Raw genomic sequence first — 19,868 nt, 5'->3', positions numbered from 1 at the left:
CGGAGACGTGCTCAATCATATTTACGCTTTTAATGATGTTATTTCATATTAATCCATTGTTTAGCTTTCACACTCTGATTAAGACTAAATAAATCCCTCTGGGTGTTTTTTCTCTTTTCTCTTTTTTTTCTCTCTTGTTTTCAGTGCATCAGTCTTTTTTAGTCTTTCTCTCTCTCTCTCTCTCTCTCTCTCTCTGCATACGCTCTCTGTGTGTTGGACTGGTGGTGTATTAGATTCTTTGATCTTGTAATGGATGTTTTGAGTGAGTTCTGCAGTGTAGTATTGATGCTCTGTGCATCAAAAGCTAATGTTTTCTAATGCTGGTTATGAGCTGGGTAATCACAGCTGCTGCAGATAATGTCAGATAATTGGCATTAGTGTGAAATTGACGTGTGTTGTGTGCTGAATTCGTACAGATATGGGAGCTATATATGGACTTCCAGCAAAGAAAGCCTGTTACAACCTTTTACTTTTGTAAAATCACTTTATTATACACTCACTGACAAAGAAAGTAATGTGCAGAAAAGCTTTTCCCACTGTCCTAAAAAAAGTAAGCTCTCAGAAGTAGTGTAAAGTGGGCACGGAAAGTATTCAGTCCCCTTTACATTTTTCCCTTTTGTTTCAATGCAGTCATTGGCTCAAATCAAAAAAGTAATTTTTATTTCTCATTGTACCACAGTTAGTTCCGACCCTGCAGTGTGATTGGCTGAGAGGCATTTTATAAATGACATTATCAGCCGGTAATGCACTGTAACTGAAGCTCTCCATGTATTACTCCGCCACTTTTTTTATTTTAGCAAATGACTGCAATAAAAACAAAGAGTGAAAAATTCAAAGTCTGAAGGCTTTCCGTACCCACTGTACCTCTTGATGAGAAAAAAAATATCAGGTAGACATGCCACTATGACACACTCAAAGATGGCACTTTGCCCAGTTGATAGATTTTGATGAACGTCTGGGCTGGCTGTCAAAGGGATTTCCAGCAATGTCTCTACCAGATTTTAATACTTTTTTTATCCTGCCTATTCAAAAAGTAGGCTCTCATAGGTTGTTTCCGGGTAGTGTACCTCATGGTGAGAGATCACAACTGCTAGTCATGCCTCTATGATGCATTAAAAATATATATTTGCAAAGCTGACAGACTTTTACCATCAGCCAGACACTTCAATTTTCATAATTATTTAAAAACAGTTAATTATACAGTCACTGACAAAAATAAATGTAATAAATAAAAATAAAGTGCCAAATGCTTTTCCTACTGTCCCATTAAATATAGGTTCTCAGGAGCTGCTGTTAGGTAGTGTACCTCTTGACGAGAGGTACAATCTAGCCACCATCACCATTATTTGCAGTGGTTTTCAGCAGGGTAATGCTCACCCACACGCAGCAAGGCAAGTAAGGTTAATTTCGGGGAGTGTACCTCTTGGTGAAAGATTATTAAAAACTGCTGTACCTGCCTCTACGACACATTCAAAAGGATTTTGCAAAGCTGACAGACTTTCACCATCAGCCAGACACTCAATTTTTTTGTTTTCTTGTTTACTTACATTTAAATCATTCCAAAAAATCCAAACTTAGAAGACTGTAGATATCTATAAGTTGAATATGGCTTTATTAACTCACTATAAACTATATAGCCACACTTTCAGATTGAAACAGGCCCTTTGGTTGATTTTTTTGAGTGTATAGGTTTGTGTGTGTGTGTGTGTGTGTGTGTGTGTGTGTGTGTGGAGCGTGAGGTGCTCATGCCAGGTTAGATGAATGTGAGGGATAGGGCCATCGCTCAGCGCCGGTGGCAGTGACATCTTGTTTGGCTCGTGGGCTGTTAGATGTTTCTAGCGACGGCCGTTATTGCCCGGGCGGACCACCGCTCGTACATCAACACCACGCCGACCGCCACCACCATGACAGGAAACGATTGAGCAGCTGCGGTCGGCCATGTTGGATTTTCTGCCATGTCATGCTGGAGGTCACCACAGTGAGTCAGTGGCCCATCAGTTACAAGTTTATCTTATTAAAGACACAGCAGTGGGAGGAGCTAGAGAAGACACACTACACACTACACTCTACACAGTCTACGCTCTGGCCACTTTATTAGAAACACCTACTATCTTACTACCTTGTGCTTCCACTCACTGGCCACTTTATTAGAAACTGCTGCTATCTTACTACCTTGTGTTTTTTTTTTTACTCACTGGCCACTTTATTAGAAACACCTACTCTCTTACTACTATCTTGTGCTTCCACTCACTCACTGGCCACTTTATTAAAAACACCTACAATCTTATTACCTTGTGCTTTCACTCACTGGCCACTTTATTAGAAACACCTACTATCTTACTACTATCTTGTGCTTGCACTCACTGGCCACTTTATTAGAAACACCTACTATCTTACTACTATCTTGTGCTTCCACTCACTGGCCACTTTATTAGAAACACCTACTATCTTACTACCTTGTGCTTCCTTTCACTCACTGGCCACTTTATTAGAAACACCTACTATCTTACTCTAATTTGTGCTTCCACTCACTGGCCACTTTATTAGAAACACCTACTATCTTACTACCTTGCAGATCTGTGGTTGTTTGTTCGAAGCATAGTGTGTGTGTTTGTTTGTGTGTGTAAGCAAGTATATATCTGTCTTCACACACACACACACACACAGAGACGCTAAGACCTTTATTTGCCCACAGGTCTTTATTTAAATACACACAGCAGGCACACATGCATCTGTTTAGTCACAGTTTATAGGAATTAAGAAACACACACACACACACACACACACACACACACACACACACACACGCACACGCACACTAGTATAAAAATAGCCAATATATGTAGGAAGAATGATTCTCTACATATAAATAAACAAACATGTGGTACATGCTGATATACAAATCCTTGCACACACAAACACACACACACACACACACACACACACACACATACGCAAACGCACACATACACACACAAACACACACACACACACACACACATTCGCAAACACACACAAACACACACACACACAAAAACCATGTAGTCAAACACTTATATGCATAAAAATAAAATAAAGAAAACTATGAGAGGAAGAGTGTCACAATCCTTTTCATGCACACACACACTTTCACACACACACACACACACACACACACACACCCATCAAAACTGATGGTTCTTTTTGAAAGGCAGTGAGTTTAATCAGGGGCGTCTCTGTCCTGCTGTGTTATTACAGCTCTACTCTGAACAGGAGCCGACAGCACTGATTACTTTCACCTGTTTAGATTCAAATCTCAGTGATTCTCTGAAGCCCCGCCCACAGCATCTCCTATTCACACTTACTTCACACTATGGTCTATCAAAGGTTTAATTTTCACGCCTGAACGAGATCTAATTCTCAAAATATATGTTTGAAATTTACGATTCTATACAGTACCAGTCATTTTTTTCATTGTAAGTGAAAACTGTAGTCAGTCAGACTATGAAAGAACACATATGCTGCTATAGCAAACTTGCTATATGTCTATTTTGTTCTGTTCTATTTTGTTGTGTTCCTATTTTTATTTTATTTTATTTTATCTATATTTATTATTTTATCAATTGCTCACACGATTTCGTTCCACCTCATGTACCACATGTGATGCGCATGACAATAAAATGAATGAATAAGGCATCGTGTAGTAACTTAAACAACTGTTAGACAACCCAAAATACTCTGACCTCATCTTGTCCAACAGAGGTAACTCTTGATCTTCTTCTTCTTGGGTTGGTCCTGATGAGTGCCAGTTCCATCATAATATTTTTGATGGTCTTAGCAACACTTGCACTTGAGGATACTTTCAAAATTCTTGAAATTTTTCAGAATGACTGACCTTAAGTTAAGAATTCTTGCCATTACATGGATTAGAACATTACTCAAATAGAGCTATTCACTGTACTTCACCAACTCTACCTCTTCACAACTTCACAACTGATGCTCTCGAACACATTACCAAGAGGACAAGAAATTCAAGTAAATAACTCTTGACGAGTTCAGCACAGCTGTTAACTGAAAGCCTGAATTCCAGGTGATTCTACATTATAAAACAGCCTGGCTGAGAGAATCCTGCCAAGATGTGCAAAGCTTTGAAATGCTACTTTGAAGAATCTAAAATCTAAAACATGTTCTGGTTTGTTTAACACTTTTTATGTATGTCAAATGTTTTTCTACATTTTACTTGATTAGTATTAATCTACAATGCAGAACATTTTAAATAATGAAAAAACACTTGATTTAAGGTGTGTCCAACGTTTCGACTGGTACTGTACTATGTATTTTTAGTAAACACTATGAACGTTTGAGTCGGAACTCTGAAACTAGTAAAATAACAGTGTGTAAAGAGATTTATTTAGAGTGAGAGTCAGTTTGGGTTTCTTTTTTTTTTTTTTTTACTGATTTCTAATAAAAGCTGTGTTTGGGAGTAAAAGCAGTTTTGACTGTGGAGAGCAGCCAAACGTTCCCACAGACATAAAATCTTCATGTTCTCATCAGACCAGGGGGAGATTTGCTCCCTACAGAGAGCTAAACACACACACACTCAGAGAAACACAGTAAAATTCCAGAATAACACTGTTATTATTGGGTCTGTAGATATTACAGTGGCTGTCAATCACATTTAGATCTCCTACTCCGAGCAACACTTATAGCCTCTAAATCTCACTGTAAATAGCCGCAGTGTGAAATGACATTACAGCGGCGGTCGGAGCGCCGGGGATTTCACGCGGCAAATCAAGGCACATCCGCTGTTCCTCACATGTAGTGCTGGATGTTGTGACACATCTGCCGAGAGTCAAACTATCTTTGGCACCTAATTGAGAAGCTTCCATCTCCAGCGAGCAACGCAGCAGCAGGATCATCCGTCTTCAGAAAGATCTGGAAAGATTTCCCCCAAGAGAACAGCAGTCAAAAGCAGGAGTTATGGAAGGGGGCGGGGGGGTGTTAGTGGGATGTGAATGAACCACTCACTCACTTACTGAGGCCTGCATCCATCCCATTTTACCCCTTTGGCCCTAACACTTTCCCCTACCCCTTATTTTGGAGTGTAACACTTTCCATTTGGAACAGAATTACAAGAGGAAAAGGACATCCTTTTAAGCACCCGATATGATATACGTTATAAGGAGCGCTAAAGTTCAGTAACCTAGCTGTTGCTGGTTAACTAGTTATCTTTAGGGTGTATTTTATTGTATGTATTCAGAAAGGGGGGAGATGGCGCAGAAGTTCATTATTATCGTCCATTTCTGAATTCCTCTGTGATGTGGAGCTGAAAATAGCTTTGATTAGCTTTTATTATTTTTCCGTATTATTTAGCTTTCTGTTGCAGCGTTTAAGGTGGAACGGGAAAGTTAACTAGCTAGCTACTAAGATAATGATGATGATGATGATGATGATGATGATGATGATGATTCTTTTTTTGACCAGATGGAAGCATTATGCTTATAATTATGCCTGTCCAACATAACAAATTAACCATTTGAACTCTAGGCTGTTTTGGTGTGTTTTTTCTCAGTTTTTGTCAGTTCCTCTTTCAGGTCTTATAACACAGTAATTATATCAGACAGACACATGCCCTGATCTATTTTACTCCAGAAGCCATACAGCTGCTCAAAAATATAATCATTTAAAATGTAAAAGGAAGCAGAATTGTTATATTTTCCTGGAACTGATCATGTTTTCCTCCTGTTTTTTTTTTGTTTTGTTTTTTTTTACTTATTTTTGAATGTATAGACTTTAAATATATTCACATCTAAGATATCTTTTCAAAAAAGGTTAGATTAGAGTGTTTATGAGTTGAAAGCATAAGAATATTAATGATTAATCAATGTTCATTACATGGTTTATTAATTATTACTTTGACAAAATACATGGAGAAACAGCATCAGGCTGATGTATTTTTCTTGATAATCACACCTCTAGGATACATGTAGATTATTAAAAACCTGACACTCAGAGCAGCCTATGCCTTTCAGTATTTTAATCAGGACACACAAAGAAAACTATATACTATAAAAATGTAAACTTTTTTTAAAGTCTAAATAAATAAAAATGTTTAGTGCAAAATAACTACTTTTTGTGTTAAAATGTGCAAGTAAAATAAAACCTATATTAAAGAAGTGCGCACACCATACCTAGCTTTAGCTTGAGTAAAGCAGGTAGTTTCACACTTTTTCTGTGAACACTTTTGAGTCATTTACTGATATTATATTAATTTCCAGAGACCCAAAAGAGAATGTAAATACAGCTGATTATGTGTTGTAAGCAAATAAATAGATTTAAAATGAAGGAATAAAACAAGAAACTATATTATTCAAATTATTTATGGTACATAAAATATATTATAATTCCTGAAATTTAAATAGTTTTATTTAAAACACACGGTAACACTTCATAATAACTTTCATTAATGTGTTTTTATCTAATGATCAGTAGATCATTAGAGCAGTAGTTCATCAGAATATGATTTGATTCATATTAAAAATGTTAGTAAATCATCATTAGCTCCACAGAATTTGAACATAAATCGCTAGTAAATATGAATTATAAACCGGGCAAATGTTTATCAATTGCAGTTCATGTTGCCAATGTGTTCATTAGTATTTACACATGTGATTAGTTTTAAAATGTAAAAAATCATAATAATCATTAGTTAATGGTCTATTAATGAAAGTTATTATAGAGTGTTACCAAACACACATTCAAATTCACTGTCTCAACACATAGATGGCATGTAATACACCCTTTTTAGTAAAGAGAGAGTTGAGAGAGTGTAATATGTGTGTTTTAACGAAAAAAAATATTACATTTTAGGAATTATAATATATTATGTATCATAAATGATTTGAGTAATATTGTGTAAATTAAGTAATTGTAATTAGGTAATATCGTGTGCAGAAATTAAGTAAAGTTTACTAAAAGAAAGGATTGATTCAGTAAAAACATATTAAGTAAAGTTTACTAAAAGAAAGGATTGACTAAAGTTTAAATTTTGAAACCGAGTTGAAGTTACTTAAATTTATCTGAAATTAAATGTGTTTAAAAAAAAGCAAATGCAGAAAGTTTGGAAACATTTTTTTTTTTAAGTACATTTTACTCATCATTTTTTTCAGTGTACTTCTACCTGAGTAATTGTTTCCACTTTTGGTTCAATGAACTCCTGGAAAGTTCTCCTCAACATCTTGTGAATATATTGTTTTTAGTCTAGATTTTTTTTTTTTGTGTAGAGGAAAGATATGTGCTTCATTTAGGTCCAGATATTCCTCTCTCTCCAGTCATTCCTCGACGTACTTGATGTTCTGGAATCAAAGCAGCTATCCGTGGTGCTGAAAGCAGTACAGAACGCTCGGTTCCCAGCCTGTGGTGCTGCTGAAATCACGCCTGCAGTGCTGCTGGTTTGAAGGTGACCAAATTTCCATGACAACATGGCTAATAAGAAGCGAAGGCTAGCAGAACCCAATTAAAATTATGCAAATCGCATCATGGCTAATTGGAAACTATTGGCTTTCCGCTCTTAGCGCCTGTGTTGGTGAAGGTTGTGCTGCTGCTGCTGCCGCTGTGAGGAGTTGTGACTCTCGCTGTTTTGGGTTTAACTTGCTGAGGTAAATCTAGGATTCAGAGCGCGGTCCGGGCTGATTGACAGCTCAGTTAAGCAGGCCGCTGAGTGACGGCTCAGTTAATCGGGGGGGCAGTGCGCTGTCAGAGGGGCTGGTTGTGTGTGTGATTACTGGGACTGGTGTCAGTCAGAGACTCATCACTCTGGTAGCTGTGATTAGATTGGTTAAAGCTGTGATAGTGATAGATCACTCACTCATACACCATCATAAAAAAAAACTTTAAGCTGAAATAAAGAACTTTCCCTCACACACACACACACACACACACACGCACACACGATGTTAAGTCGAGGCATGTTCAACGTTTGGTTAATGCCTGAACCTCAGTTAATTTAGTTTTATGCTGGAGATTTAAGGTTGATGTTGCTGATTAACAGAAGCACATAGTCATCAAACGAGAATATAAGAATATTCATTTAACAATTAACTTTTATTTTAGTATTAGATGCTTTGGGAAAAAGGCTGTCATCAAGACAACTTAACCTAATTGATGCTTAAAGATAAAACATTCAGTCTGTCCTATATTATTTACGTATATCAGTTTTCAATATCCGCTATGAGTTATCTGCTATTATCTATTATGAACTATACAGTATGTATGTATAGATTATATATTAATTATCTACTATGAATTGTTCAGAATCTACTACGGATTATTCAGTATCTACTGTAAAAATAATTATTCACTATCCACTATGAATAATTTTGTTTCCACTAAGAGATATTAAGTATCTACTATGAATTGTTCAGATTCTACGATGAATTATTCAGAATCTACTGTAAAAATAATTGTGTTTCCACTAAGAGTTATTCAGTATCTACCATGGATTGTTCAGTATCGGCTTTGATTTATTGAGTATCTACTATGAATTATTCAGAATCTACTGTTAAATATTGAGTATCCACTATGAATAATTTTGTTTTCATTCAGAGCTATTCAGTATCTACTATGAATTATTTTGTTTCTACTCTGGATTATTTAGTATCACCTTCACATGATTAAGTATCCACTATAAATGATTTTGTTTCCGCTAAGAGTTATTTAATATCAACTATGGACTATCCAGTATCACCTTTGAATTATTCAGTATCCACTATGAATTACTGAGTAACTGCTATGATTTATTCAGTATCTACTATGAATTATTCAGAATCTACTGTGAATTATTTAGTATCCACTATGAATACTTTTGTTTCCACTAAGATTATTTATTATGAATTATTCAGTTTCTCCTATTAATGATTTAGTATCTATTATGAATTATGTGTGTGTGTATCAGCTGAAGTATCTAGATTTTAAAGGCTTGAGTGTCTGTGAAGACTTTTACCGTGACCTCTATGAATTGTTCAGATTCCAATAGGCATTTTTTTTAAGTATCTGCTATGAAATAATCAGTATTGACTTATTAGTATGAATTATTCTGAATTTACTAGTAATGTATCGATTTCCACTGTAAATTATTCAGTTGTTCAGACTCTACAATATATGATTCTGTTTCCACTCTGCATTATTCAGTATGTACTGTAACTTTATTATCTACTATAAACTATTTTGTATTTAGTATCTACTCTGATTTATGCTGCTCTGATAAATATTGGTTATTATGTTATGTAATTAAACAGGTGTGGTTCAGTAATTTGACTGATCTGTATTTGGTATGTTCTGCTTGTTGCTATAGGAAACCGGGGCGGACTCTCGGCTCTGACCGGGACACTGCCTCACTTCCTGCAGGAGCCGGACGACGCCTACATCGTCAAGAGTAACCCAATCAAACTGCGGTGCCGAGCCAGACCCGCCCTGCAGATCTTCTTCAAATGCAACGGAGAGTGGGTCCACCAGAACCAGCACACTTCAGTGGAGCACACTGACCTGGGAACAGGTACCACACGCCATTTCTTTAGTAACAGCTTCTTCATTATTAGTCATTTTGTTAGCGATACATACTGGATATCATGCCATCAATTTATTGCAGATATTGCAGTTTAAAACAATATATTTATATATGTAACAGTATATTCAGTCTGTATTTTATTAGTTAATGTCTATAAGATTTTTATATCCACTATGAATTATTTAGTATTCACTATGAATTGTACAGTATGTACAGTACAGTAAGTATCTAGTAAGAATTGTAGATACACACTGGACAATAATGACATTCATTCATTGCAGGTATTGCCATTTAGAACAGTATTTAATCATTAGTCTGTACTGTATTATTTAATGTCTATTGGTTTTTAGTATCCACAATGAATTATTAATTATCTACTATGAATTATACAGTATGTTTTATAGAATAAGTATCTATTATGAATCGTAGAGTCATGCCATCAATATATAGTAAGTATTATTGTTACGAATGAGGAAGGTGGACGTAAGTGCAGATATATATATTCTAATATTTAATTTAATAAACAAGATAAAATAAAAATAAAACAGAAAACAAAACACAAGTAGCGCAAAAAACTCACAAAATCAAGACTAGAATATATATATTAACAAAGACTTCGAAAAACTAAGGAAACATGAAACACTAAACCATAACTCTTAACATAGAATAACTAGAGAACACAAAGAATACGAAATGAACAAACTTGGAACACTTACTATGATAACAAAACAGACCTGGACTGAAGAAACAGGGATTCAAAGATTACAAAAAAAAATACAAAACTGGTAAACATACATACAGAGGACAAGGATACAAAAGATTCGACACCGCACATTCAAACAGAGGGGCTTATATACACGAGGAGAGTGAAAAACACCTGGGCTTGGATGACGAGGGGGCGGGGTTACAGACAAGACACAGGTGAGAACACTAATTGCTAGGGCAGGGCTGGGGCGGAGCTAGGGTGGAGACAGGTACAAAAACACAACAGAAGCACATGGCTGGGAAACACATGACAGGTAAACAGAGGGGCAGGAGCACAAGAGACCAAATGAGGGAGAAACACAAGACAGACATGGGCTTAACTGTGACAATTATATTTTAGAACAGTATTCAAAATATTAATTTTATTAGAACTTTTGTATGCATGTGAAATTTATTAGAACTTTATTAGGAATGTTAATTTAATTAAAACCCTCGCTTGCATATTATTTTAAATAAAATAATAAGTTGAATTTTATTACCAGTATTATTTTATTACAATTATTGTTATTACGCATTATTCATGTTAATAACATATAATAACATATATAACATATTAAAAAAATAATATTAGGAATAATAAGTCTGACTCATTTTGGAGAGTTTTTTTTATTTAATTTATTAAGGATGTCAATTGTATTAAAATCACTTTTCTCATTATTAAAAGTATTAGAAATGCACTCTGGATATTCCTTTGCAGAAATGAATGATTGTTGTTGTTAATGATGGTGATTAATTAATAAAAACAAAAAACAAATACTAGAACCCCATTCTGCAAATTCGTTTAATAGGGGCTTCATTCTGAATATTATTTATAGTAAACATTTTTTGGATGATTAATGTATTAAACATATGCATGTAACGGTGTAATTTGTTTATTTGAAGTTTATTCAGGATATTAAGGTTATTAGAACTTAATATTGAATATATAAATATTAGGGTGTACTTTTATTTAAAGTTTATTCTGGATATTAAGGTTATTGGAATGTTAAATACATAAATATGATATGATATATAAAATATATAAATATGATGGTGTAACTTGTTTATTTAAAGTTTATTCTGGATATTAAGGTTATTAGAACTTAATATATTAAATACATAAATATGATGGTTTAATTTGTTTATTTAATTTTTTTCTGGATATTAAGGTTATTAGAAGAAAATTAATTAAATATATATAAATATGATGGTGTAATTTGTTTATTTGAAGTTTATTCTGGATTTTAAGGCTATTAGAACATATTATTAAATATATAAATATGATGGTGTAATTTGTTTATTTGAAGTTTATTCTGGATATTTGGGTTATTAGAACTTATTTCTGAGAATTAGCTCATGATTACATATTACAAAATAAATCTAATCTAATAATAATTAGATTACAGTTATTGCTTTTCATTTATCTGTGTTCATACTCTTTTATTCCAGTTTTATTCATTAATCTTTTTTTTTCTTTTTCTTTTTTCTTTTTTTCTTACACACATACACACACACACCTGAACACACACCTGCACACACACACACACACACACACACATGCAGTAGAAGTTCAGTTTCACCTCCGCTGTTGCTGCCATATCACATTACTTGTGATCAAGGCCTGAATGTAAGGTTGGGGGCATGAAAGAGGCGACTTGCTGCCTTTAGCACTTTATCGCAGCGAGCAGCTGAAAGCACCGGGACGGTGATGCAATCCGGAGAAATGCCACAGCTTTGCTCTCGGCTCCGGCTCTCGCAGACCCGGCCTTCAACGCGCCAGACAGCGATTGTTGTTTTGCGAGTGCGGCGCCGAAAGCAGTCTGGGGCTCGGCGGTTCAAACGCCGCACCTTTTTTCACGGCGCTTCTGCATCTCTTCACACTGCTGCGGTTTAGTGCGGAACTGACGCTGAGAGAGAGGAGAGGAGATCGCTTAGGCTGTTCAGCCTCTGTGGACGATGGAAAAGCTGCACCGCAGATTTGGGATAAAGAGATGATAGCGTGGAAGTTGTGACGAGACAAACATCAGATGTGTTTTTTATTTTTAAATGCCACCAGAATATCTGATTTCAGATCTGAGCTACAGTCTCCTCAGATCTTTTGCTGGTCTGGTTGATGTAGGATAGATTTTCATGTTTTTCAAAAGGTAGTTTAAGCAATGGAAATATAAAATATATGATATTAAGGCTGTGATTTTATAACTTTATTTACCTATATTATGCGCACATATTTGAATAATTTGATTTTACCAAATTGAAAACCTCTGGAATATAATCGAGAGGAAGATGGATGATCACAAGCCATCAAACCAAGCTGAACTAAACTGCTTGAATTTTTGAACCAGAAGTGAGTAGCAAAAAGTTATCTAAAAGCAGTGTGTAAGACTGGTGGAGGAGAACATGCCAAGATGCGTAAAAAACACTGTGATTAAAAAACAGGGTTATTCCACCAAATATTGATCTGTTCTGATCTCCTAAAACTTTATGAATATGAACTTGTTTTCTTTGCATTATTCGAGGTTTGTTATTTCAGCCATTTCTCATTTTCTGCAAATAAATGCTCTAAATTACGATATTTTTGTTTGGAATTTGAAAGAAATGTTGTCCGTAATTTATAGAATAAAAAAACAATGAATATTTTACTTTTAAACATAAAACTATAAATCAGCAAAATCAGAGAAACTGATTCCGAAACTGAAGTGGTCTCATAACTTTTATTTTTTCCCAGAGCTGTATAGTGTGTAAAACAGGTGTGATATATTATATTCTGGTGATTGTGCTCTGTGAGGTGTCATGTGATGTGTCATGTGAGGGAGTGAAAGAGTGATGTTAGTGTGTGGTGCATTCTGGACAGTGAGAGATAAGAGTCCAGAGATAAGAGATCACTGGTAGATGCAGGCATGATATGTACAGTGACTTCTTAGCTTCTCTGATTTTTAAAAAAAATTATGATATGTACTGTAGATGATGGGATATCTTTGCAATTTGATGAAAGCCTTTGCAATTTTATGTTGGAAAAACTTTTTTTGAACATCTGTCCATCTTTGCTTCTCTCTAAAGTGGTCTTTTTATAACCAGTCATGACAAAAATGGACAAAACAGGGAATTTTATTTGCCCTTTCCGTACCATTCCGGCAGTTTTCTGATTTGGGGTTGTTAAAAAATAGCATTGAGAAGTGTTTAGAAGGTTCTTCTTCAAGTAGAATAGATTAGCTGTCCAATATGCAGGGGTTGGACAATGAAACTGAAACACCTGGTTTTAGACCACAATAATTTATTGTGGTGACGGACAGTTCTGGTGGAAACAGGAGAGTTGAGGTGCACATTGAATTCTGCCGTTATTTGAGCAGCCGTGGTTTTATGTTTTTTGGATCAATCCGGGTTAGCACCCGAACATCCCTTTCAGACAGCTTCCTCTTACAGCGTCCACAGTTAATCCTGTTGGATGTGGTTTGTCCTTCTTGGTGGTATGCTGACATTACCCTGGATACCGTGGCTCTTGATGCATCACAAAGACTTGCTGTCTTGGTCACAGATGCGCCAGCAAGACGTGCACCAACAATTTGTCCTCTTTTAAACTCTGTTATGTCACCCATAATGTTGTGTGTGTTTCAATATTTTGAGCAGAACTGTGCTTTTACCCTGCTAACTGAACCTTCACACTCTGCTCTTACTGGTGCAATGTGCAATTAATGAAGATTGGCCACCAGGCTGCTCCAATGTAGCCATAAAATGGAAATTTTGAAATTTTTAACATGGAATCTCCAACATGGGGGCTCCAACACCTTCTGCTCTACATCGATGATCTGATCTCTCCACACAAACCCCTCGCCATTCACATCAGCGCGGCCAGTAAACCAAACTAATCAACTCTGCAAATCAGCAAGCGTCCATTGATTTAGTCCGGGGTCCAGCAGTCCAAGACAGATACACACCGATAGCATCTGCCTAGCGGTCAGGCCGATAAATCAGACGGAGATAGCCGGACTGCTGGTGTCCTTGGGCTGTCTGCGTGGATGTTGGATGATTTGTTTTGCAGCACTGAACGGGGTTAAATCTGCCGGTGCGTTCTGATGCCGTTCCTCCGAGAACATTGGGGAACACTATGGAGCTTTAATACACTGAAGAAAGATACAAAACTAGATATGACAGTACTCAGTACACTAACAAAGTGGAGGGTGCTCGCTGGAGTTTCTAATAAAGTGGCCAGTGTGTGAAAGCACAAGGTGGGTAGGTGTTTCTTATAAAGTGTCCAGACAGTGATTAGAGATGGTAGTAGGTGTTTCTTATAAAGTGGCCAGAGTGTGGAAACCCAAGGTTGCAGAGGTTTCTAATAAAGTGGCCAGTGATTGGAAGGAAGCACAAGGTAGTAAGATAGTAGGTGTTTCTAATAAAGTGGCCAGTGAGTGGAAGCACAAGGTAGTGAGATAGTAGGTGTTTCTAATAAAGTGGCCATTGAGTGAAAACACAGGGTAGTAAGATAGTAGGTGTTTCTAATAAAGTGGCCAGTGAGTGCAAGGAAGCACAAGGTAGTAAGATAGTAGGTATTTCTAATAAAGTGGCCAGTGAGTGGTAGCCGTGGTAGTTACATTTTTAAAGTAATGTTTACTAATAAGCTTGAGTTTATTACACTTGAAACTTAAGTTAATATGCCTAAATAATAAGGTTTTTTTTTATTTAATAGATTTTTTTTCAACAATTGCTTTGCACAACACTTCTATATTGCATTTTATGGTCAGGTAAATAAAATAGATTTTTATTTAGTCTTCTTTTTGATTTAAATAAAATTAAATACTGTAGATTTTAAGAAAGGTGGAACCTCAGAAAATAATGCTTGCTCTTACAGCCTACAACTTTGACATTATCCTCAACTGCAGTCGCAAAAAAATGTTATGATGAAACTGGCACCCATCAGGACTGCTCCAGGAAAGGAAGAGCAAGAGTTAGTTTGGCATCAGAAACCTCAGAAAAGTAAAAAAAAAACAAACAAAAAAAAAACAGATGAAAGCCCATATAGTACTGTTTTGTTTTTTTTAAATCAATTTTAACACATTTTCTACATGATTCCTTATGTATCGTTTTATAATCTGGATATTGTCAGTACTCATTTTCAGTGTAAGAAAGGTGCAAAGTTTTGACTGGTTCTGTATACTGAAGAGCATTGACAGAGTCACGGAAGGTTTTGAGGTTATGTAAAGGCAGCGGTCTCCAGCGATGATCATGCAGAAGGTCATGAACTCTTATGCAAGTTTGAAAGCTTTCTGTCGTCCCCTGTGACCTCTGTGAGGTCTGTGAGCTTGCGAGGTTTCGAGGCAGCGGTGGCATTGTTTTAGCAATCAGAGTAGCTCTGAAATGCACTCTGGGTAAATAAATGATTAATGGTGTTAAAGATGTATAATGGAAAAGCTGGGTAAATGGGCCAGCGCTGCGTGTTCCACTTTGACAGGTGAATAAAGCCCAGGTTCAAGGTTTAGCCGACACATAAAGCATTTAAGTTCATGGGATGGCTAGATATTCATATTTCAGACCCTGTGGTGTGTATGTGTGTGTGTGTGTGTGTGCTGGGGTTGGCTGTGAGGGAATTTATACCATCCTCATTTAATCTAAACAGCTAAGCAGCTGAGTGTGAGACTGTGTACTTGTTTAATGGTTAAAAACACCTTATTTTAACTGACTCCACCTTAAAATTGAAAAATGCTAGAACATGGGAGGGGACGTTTGGGAATGGTGCTGGGTGATGTATGGGTTTAGGGGTGGGGCAGATAGGCAGCATTAAGGGAGTTGAGCTGCTACTTTGGGTTATAGCTAATGGGTTTCTGATCAGGCAGCTTTTTTTTCTTACCAAAGAAATGAATGTGAGCTGCTGGCTCAAACCCTTTGGAGATCAGAACTTGGGAGAGCTAAAAATGGGATTTCTTATAACATAATGGAGATTTCTTTAAACATGGTCTTGTTTCATCCATTCCAAGATCAACAAGCTGAGAGGGAGCCAAGGTGTGCTGTTAGTCAATGCAGAAACATTGACCCAACTGTTGTAGCCTGAGCTAGCTATGCTAGAACCAAGCTAGCTAAGCTAATCTAGTTACTTGACGTTTTCTAGCATTTCCAGCATCACACACTTGCTTGTTTTTAGCACTACTTGTTTTTTATTCAAGAACACAAATATACTTTAAGTTTGCGTAGTACCATACTGTTATAGTTCTAGAATGTGGTCCCAATTCAAAACATATTGATATTGATCAATGGTGTAATAGATGCTATTCTGGATCAGTTGATTTCATTCATGCTCACATGTCCTTCTCTATTCCATTTCTGGTAGTCTATTTTTTTTATTAGTTCTTCTCAATTGCTGGTAAACAAATAAGAGCCACGTCGATTGATTGCACTTTTTGGACGCTCCCTACCAGTCAGGTATTAGGGACAAGAAAAGACACTCCACTGAAGTACAGTGTTATAAGCATGAGATTTCAGTGAAGTTTCTCCAGCACTAAGGCTGAGTGCAGCAGCATTAGCATTAGCATTAGCCACTAACTGCAGCGCTAGCTCTTTCGCTATTTACAGGTAAGTATATTTGACTGTAGTCTGTGTGTTTTCCATGTTAAAACAAGCTACGTGGGACAAACCGCTAGCTGATAGTGGCCTGAATAACAGGAACACTCAAGGCGCTTTTCCACTGGTCAGTGCTGGTGCTTGTGCCAAGTTCCCGAACGGTTCCCGAACCTCACCTCCATTCACAGCTAAGAGCAGAAGAAGAAGCTAAATGAATGAAAATTAATCAACAGTGCTCCACTGAGGTTAGCAGCACAAGTTTCAAAGAGAGCTCTGGTTTCGCCGTGTTATTTTTTGAAAATCGTCTGTTTACGCCCACATTCAAATACGTAGTGAGTGACTCCTTAAAGCAGTGGAAACACGGGCCGGTTCTTAAAAGGTTCGCAGGAACTGGCACCAGCTCCGGTTGGTGGAAAAGAGGTATCAGGGTTCCTTAGTCTGGCGCTATCTGGCAGCATTTAGCATTACCTAATGCTAATGCTGCTGCACTTCACTGAAACTTCACTAAAACTCATCCTTAGACAAAATATTGGAAATCTAAGCTCACGGTAAATATATGGAAACACTTTACTCACTCTCTCACCTCGAGAGAATCTGTGTAGATAAACATCCGGTGCTCCGTTTTTTTTTTTTTTTATAATTACATTTTGTAATTACAAAGAGTAAACCATATTTTTAACTAACCTGCTAACGGGCTTAAGCTAAGCTAGCAGTGTGCCTCTGATAGCGGTGAGAAGCAGATGGTTGAACGCCACAAGGGGGTGGAATCATTGATTGACTGATTTGCATATTGCATACCTGTCAAGTCTCCCGTTTTGGCCGGGAAACTACCGTATTTTACTCCTCTTTCCCTCCGTCCTCCCGTATTAGTATTTTCCCGTAAATTTCCCGTATTATATTAAAATAAAAATATATATATTATTGAGGATACAGGGCACTGACCGCTCTGTGTCTCTTAACCAATCGTGGAGCCGGTTCAAGGAGAAAGTCCCGCCTTTCAGGAGAAACAGCCAATCAGCTTGCAAAGGAGGGTCAGTGTGGGGAAGCCCCCCGTCGCTGTGAGTTCAGGCAGCTAGTTGGAGCTGCTGATGTTAAAACATACATGCAGCGATTTTTCTAAAAGAAAGGTAACGGTAGTCTAATCATGGAAACTGTGATGAGATTTTTCTGATAGCTGCTTAAAAATACTCCGAAATAAAACACACAGATTAAACCTCTTAAAATAAAAAAAATACAGCTTGTGACTCAGTTTAACTAGAAATGTGGAGAGGACCGAAATTAACTGAACTGATCAGGGGTGGAGTGATCAAAAGGAAGAAGTATTAATTAAAATTTATTGTGTAGGCCCCTTAGGACTAATTTTTACTGATGAAACATATCTGGTCCATGTCCTTTTAGTAAAAGCTCATGATACTATGTTTAGGTCACCAACAGTCATTTTGCAGAATTTGTGCACTCTTTGTTCAATTTTAAATCCATTAAATAAATAAAAAATATATCATATAAAAGAGTGCATTTATTACAAAAAAGACATGAAATCTTATTTTTTTTTTTTTTAAGAAAAGGGTTTTTAATTTGGCTGTATTAAAAGAATGACATATGTAGGAATGTCCACAACATTTCAGATTCTGATAATCTAATTTTGTCATCACTTGTGGTTATTTTAGATTTTTTGTAAACCTGTCTTAAAATGTAAAGGATACATTTACATTTACATTTATGGTATTTAGCAGACGCCCTTATCCAGAGCGACTTACAACAGTGCTTCAAAGTTGCTTAAGATATCCAAAGCTAGTTTGTAGACTAGGATCAAGAGATACATAGAACTTAATCATGTTAAGAACCCTAGGAACCTTTTTTTTTTTTTTTTTTTTTTTTTTTATTATTAGTTTAGGAACTCTTTGAAAAGATGTGTCTTCAGTCGGCGTTTGAAGACCGTGAGTGACTCTGCTGTTCTGACATCCAGTGGAAGTTCATTCCACCACCTTGGTGCCAACACAGAGAAGAGTCTGGATGTCTGTTTTCTGTGTGTTTTGAGTGATGGAGGTTCGAGCCGAGCCGTACTGGAAGCTCTAAGAGCTCTTGAAGCTCTAAGAGCTCTTGAATACTGAACCTTCGTTGGGCTGGTGGGACGGCTTTAAGCGTACAGAGGAAAATATCCCTTATTTTTAAATCTAAAACTTGACAGGTATGATATTGTGACATGTCCACATACCAAAGTACACGGAAACATCATAAATATATGCATTTATCACATAGTTGAACCTGTGAGGGCGCTGCAGAGGCAAAAATGACCACAAAAAAAAAAAAAAAAGTTTTTTTTAACAGTCTTTGAAATATTTATATAAAATCTAAGCAGGACTGGTATGTTTTCTAACGTCAAAGGAACAGATTTCAGCTATTAATGGAAAAAAGATGATTTAGGGTTTTACAGGTTTAGTGCCCCTTTAAAGGCCTGTACTGGTAACAGGAAACTGGTTGATGCTTTCTGAATGCGTAAGACGAGGTATAAAATTATAGATGTTCACTTCAACTGGTGTCAGTTTCCAGAGCTCGTTGCCAGGGGTGATAATCGCCGTAGTCTGTGCAGATTGTTTATGAATGGAGCGCCAAAGGGGGTTAGGGCACATCAAACTCTGGGCTAAATGAGGATGACAGCAGTGTGTCTATGTTTAAGTTTGTGTGTGTTTGTGTGTTTTGACTGGGTGCGTATTTGTTTTTGTTTAAGCTCAGATCAGACATGTTCTGAACATCTGTTTTGTCTGAACCATTCTCACTAGCCTAAACATGAAGATTGTAGGTTGTAAGCATGGAAAACATCCAAATAAACATCTGTAACAGCTGGAAACTCTGGAAACTACAAAGGAAATGTGTGTTTTTAGCTCATAGTGGACTCTATTCTTAATCTATTAATTCTAACAATCTAACCTAGATACACAGACTAATTATCTAACAAACTTCTATGCTGAGAGAGTGGGAAACCTGCTGACATCATGGATAGACATTCTTTTTTTATTATTATTATTATTATACA

General features: G+C 36.6%; 1 protein-coding gene across 2 annotated transcripts in view; it reads left to right on the top strand.

The window, feature by feature from the left end:
• Nucleotides 1–19,868, top strand: part of unc5da (unc-5 netrin receptor Da) — a 331,458-nt gene that overhangs the window by 214,179 nt on the left and 97,411 nt on the right. For both annotated transcript variants that reach the window (XM_022667152.2, XM_022667151.2), the window contains exon 2: nucleotides 9,332–9,532. In XM_022667152.2, the coding sequence (XP_022522873.2) occupies nucleotides 9,332–9,532 (201 nt within the window). The remainder of the gene's footprint in view (nucleotides 1–9,331; nucleotides 9,533–19,868) is intronic.

This window comes from Astyanax mexicanus, chromosome 17 (genome assembly GCF_023375975.1).
Source record: "Astyanax mexicanus isolate ESR-SI-001 chromosome 17, AstMex3_surface, whole genome shotgun sequence".
Taxonomy (NCBI): Eukaryota; Metazoa; Chordata; class Actinopteri; order Characiformes; family Acestrorhamphidae; genus Astyanax; species Astyanax mexicanus.
This window is presented reverse-complemented; position numbering and strand designations above follow the sequence as displayed.